At 32.5% G+C, this 3912-nt stretch overlaps 1 protein-coding gene across 3 annotated transcripts; it reads left to right on the forward strand.

Annotated features, from left to right (window-relative positions):
• Positions 1 to 874: 874 nt before the first annotated feature.
• Positions 875 to 2256, forward strand: LOC110032225. Of its 3 annotated transcripts, none has more exons than XM_020735787.1 (6): positions 875 to 978; positions 1056 to 1148; positions 1216 to 1276; positions 1377 to 1535; positions 1620 to 1693; positions 1781 to 2256. In XM_020735787.1, the coding sequence occupies exons 3-6, from the start codon at positions 1244 to 1246 to the stop codon at positions 1914 to 1916; spliced, it is 402 nt and encodes a 133-aa protein (XP_020591446.1). In that variant the 5' UTR covers positions 875 to 978; positions 1056 to 1148; positions 1216 to 1243; the 3' UTR covers positions 1917 to 2256. The 3 variants fall into 3 exon arrangements, with proteins under 3 accessions (XP_020591446.1, XP_020591447.1, XP_020591445.1); XM_020735788.1 differs by having other exon boundaries at positions 1056 to 1143; positions 1233 to 1276; XM_020735786.1 differs by having other exon boundaries at positions 876 to 978; positions 1056 to 1147; positions 1233 to 1276; positions 1781 to 2255.
• Positions 2257 to 3912: the final 1656 nt, after the last annotated feature.

Here is a 3912-nt window from a genome sequence, read left to right on the forward strand (position 1 = left end):
ACAAACACATTAGTTACTATATTTCTAAGAGTATAACAAAGCATTGATTTTGTGGTAGATATTGCAATTATAATGTAGAGAACATATAAGCCAGATATATAGTTAAATATAATTTTTAATATTACCCTAAAGATTTGAGCGAGCATATGGCCTGACTATAATATTTTCAATATTTTTGGCATTTAGATTCTTTTGATAAAAAAAAAAACAAATTCGGCAACCAATATACAAATAATAAAAAAAAAATTAAAAGAATTTGCATGTAAGTGCATTAAAAGAAGGCCTTTTATCTATAAACCAGTGGAAATATAATAGACAACTCACAGCAACAAGTCAAGTACTCATGATAAGCTCCTAAAATTTTTCAAGGAAATTTCCAGCGACATTAAATAGCTATGTCAATGAAAATAGTGTTTCAAAAGATAGACCATTTCTACAAAAATGTAAAATAAGTCGCAATGTATAGTTAATAAATAGTATGATCTATCCAGATGATATCTTAAGTAAATCACAATGTATTAATTAAATAAACTTTGGAGCTAGAATTTCAAAAAGCAAGCCATCAATATGAAATCCATATATATGCAATTTTAATTCCCAATTCTCCATATTGTTCTTCCTATTATATGATATGTTTTTTTAACATAAAACCAAATACAAAATCAATGTGTTGATTATCTTGTGTATGAGATATCTTACCAGATGATATCTTAAGAGTTGGAGATTAAAAGATACATCTAAACTTGCAAAGCCAGCAAGCATGTGGTTATCTAAATCAGTGTAGATTTGATTCAAAGGAAACTTCAATTGTAAGCTTTATTTTAGATTTGCAACAAGCAGTATGGTTACCTGCGGTTGTTTTTTCTTAATCCTTCGTCTCTCTTGCCTCCCACCACAAAGCCTATAAATAGGCTTGCTGCATTCAAATTTAAGAGACGGGAGGGAAAGGGGAAAGGTCCGGGGGAAGAAGTGGGGAAGGTGGTTTTTGACGAGTTCTTGTTCCAATTTCATACAAAAGTGCGGTTAATTTATCAGCGGCATTTTTTCTTTTTCAGGGCTAGGATCTGCGGCGAACCATTTCTCCGTCGTTTTCTTGGGCGATCGAATGATCGGATTGAGATCATTTACTGCTTGAAATCTACTATAGGTGCAATGCTTCTCTGAACTTTGTCGTTCGGTCTTTCTGTCACCGATGTCATTATCTCAATTCTCACTGATTTGAATTTTCCAAGTGAGTTTTGAAATGGAGGTCTTGCGCAAACGTATGAAAACAGCGGTGAGGATCCAGATCAAGTGCATAATACAAAGATCTCAAAATCTCCGATGTTTTTTTTTTATAAATTCTGTTCAAACTTGATCAAAAGCATCATTGACAGGATGGAAGCGAGGAGGGAACTGCCGGAGGAGTCGATGCTGGTGTGGAGGAAGAAATGACGGCCACGGCGGGTTCGGATGAGATGATCCAGGTTTGCTCGGAAGAAATGGAGTCCGACATTCAGCGCATCCTGGAGAAGATCGATCGATTCACTCAGCAGGTAAACTTTTCTATATAATTAACCGCAAATATATTCTAATTCTCGAAATACACAACCACTCCTAATTACCTGTTCTTAAGCTAGCTTTCGGAGATGCTTGAAACAGGGAAGCAACTATTCAAGGATCTCAGCTCCGAGTTTGAAGAGCGTTTGATCATGTACGTTGTTATTCGTAGTATTTTCAATAATTATCTAAATTATTGGATTTTTTTATCTGACGAATTTGATAATCAATCTGCGCCAAGGATTCATCGGGAACAAATGGAGAAATGGCAACATGATATAAAATTGCTGCGCATGATCGACTCTACAAACGAAGCATCCAGGGCTCTTCTGAATAACGCTCAGCTTCATTTGCTGCAGAATGTCCGTGAGAACTGAAACCCTTTTTCCGCAAGTGGCAAGGAACAATTTAAATATAAAAACTAAATAATAAAAAGTAAAAAACAAACCTAAACAAAAACTCCCTAAACTTTTCAGCTCGTAGACCCTTAAGACTATCAGAATGATGTCCTGACATTTGTGTTGCTCCGTAGAAAGTTTGAATTGGGTACTTATCAGTGGATTCGTTTTACTCCCTGCAATGATTTGAATTTTTATTTTTTAAATTTTGGAGGGAAAAGCTGACCATAAAAACACGAATTTCATATAAATAAGATCAAATGCCTGCCAATTTTCTTATCAATGATTTGATTTTTTTTTTCCTAAAGGGTTTTGGCACTTTTTTTGGCACTCTGGACCATGCTCTAAGCCAAATTTGATCTCAAAATCATAATTGCACCAACATGATAGTGCCTAAAAATCCTTTAAACATGTAAATAATTACGTAAAATGCACAAAGATACAACCTGCAAATATTAAGTACATATGTGGAACAATGCTAAAAAAGCGAACTACTATAAACAAACAGCGAATCCACTTATCAAATACTAATTTATGGCTTTTTCAATCTTTTTATTAAGATATATTCTTCAATATGTATCGTATTTTTGTTGTCCCTTTCTTTTTTTTTCTTTTTCTTCAACTAATGTTAGTATCTCAAAATAAAAGCTTTATTCCTCATTATTTGGTGGCAATCTATTAATAATACAATAGTGTGACAACTTCCAAATATATTACTTAATAGTGCACACGTTATATATATTCTCATGAGATGCATTATTAAAGTTATTTATGCCATTTAGTAATTTGTTATCAATAAGTTTTACTCCAACACTCATCCTTCTAAACTTTTCATTAATGGAAAATACATCAACTCCTAATCCAATATTAACAAAAAGTTTTAGTATTTCAAATCTTACATTCTTATCTTTAATGTTGAATATAAGAGAGTAATCATTATTTCTTACATTATTAAGCTTCAATAGGTGAATTTAATTAGTAATATCCCCATAAAATTGCAATTTAAAGAACTGCTTGTAGAAGAATTATGTATTCTGTCAAGAAGATCAAAATTTTAAAAATAACTATTAATTATCTTCATCACATTATTAGCTTAGTTATCTGGTTGAACTTAGCCATGTAATATCTCTGAGTATAATATCCCTCCAAGGAAATAATTATTTTGGACATTTAAATTCATATTGAGGGAAAAAATCCAATGAATTTATTTCATAGACGACAACAATGAACAAAAAAGTTTGATCCCATTGCTTGAACCTAATTCAAGGTCAATTTTGTAACTCCAAGTTGGAGCAAGAACTTAATTATTAGGTTCACATCAGGTTTGCAATATTATAGATTCAAACATTATTTGAATTAATTTGAATTGAGCTTCAAATCAACTTTTAAAGTTAATGATCGAACGATATTCAAATGTACCTTAAAATTATGTTCCAATCCAAAAGTTCTACCTTTTGCTTTAAAACTCAATTCATTTCTTGTTCAAATGATGTTTTAAATCATTATTTTTTCAAGTTAATAGGTAACATTTTGAAATAAATTTTAATTTTGTTTAAAAATTTTTCAAGCAGACTGTACGTCAGAAATGCCTCAGCACAAATCTCGAGGAAATTCAATGAACTACAAAATAAAAATATGGTCAATGATAGCCCATAAGAAGAACCAGGAACCACACCAACAAATGACCAAAGGATCTCATTGACCATCTACCACCCCTTAAAACAAGATTCGAGCTGATAGAACAAAAGTCGTCAAAGTCAAAGATTAAGACTTATGTAACCAAGGGAAGGAACAAGTCTGGCCCTCATCCAAGTATCACCAGACGCCTCACAAGGGCCTCCAAGACTCTTTAGAAGGCCAAAGATTTTCATCGTTAAACATTTATCAAGCTTTCTAAGTGCTCTCTTATTAAAATGAGGTAGGATACCAATAAGATTATGGTAATTTACCCTCAATCTGATAGCCCAGTTCTACC

The sequence above is a fragment of the Phalaenopsis equestris genome, unplaced genomic scaffold (genome assembly GCF_001263595.1).
Source record: "Phalaenopsis equestris unplaced genomic scaffold, ASM126359v1 Scaffold000889, whole genome shotgun sequence".
NCBI classification, from domain to species: domain Eukaryota; kingdom Viridiplantae; phylum Streptophyta; class Magnoliopsida; order Asparagales; family Orchidaceae; genus Phalaenopsis; species Phalaenopsis equestris.

Excerpts from the sequence above, each read along its gene's own strand:
- LOC110032225 (XM_020735787.1), top strand. The coding sequence starts at position 1,244 with ATGGAGGTCTTGCGCAAACGTATGAAAACAGCG. Across the intron at positions 1,277-1,376 it reads GCAAACGTATGAAAACAGCG|GATGGAAGCGAGGAGGGAAC; the intron begins GTGAGGATCCAG and ends CATCATTGACAG. Across the intron at positions 1,536-1,619 it reads TCGATCGATTCACTCAGCAG|CTTTCGGAGATGCTTGAAAC; the intron begins GTAAACTTTTCT and ends TTCTTAAGCTAG.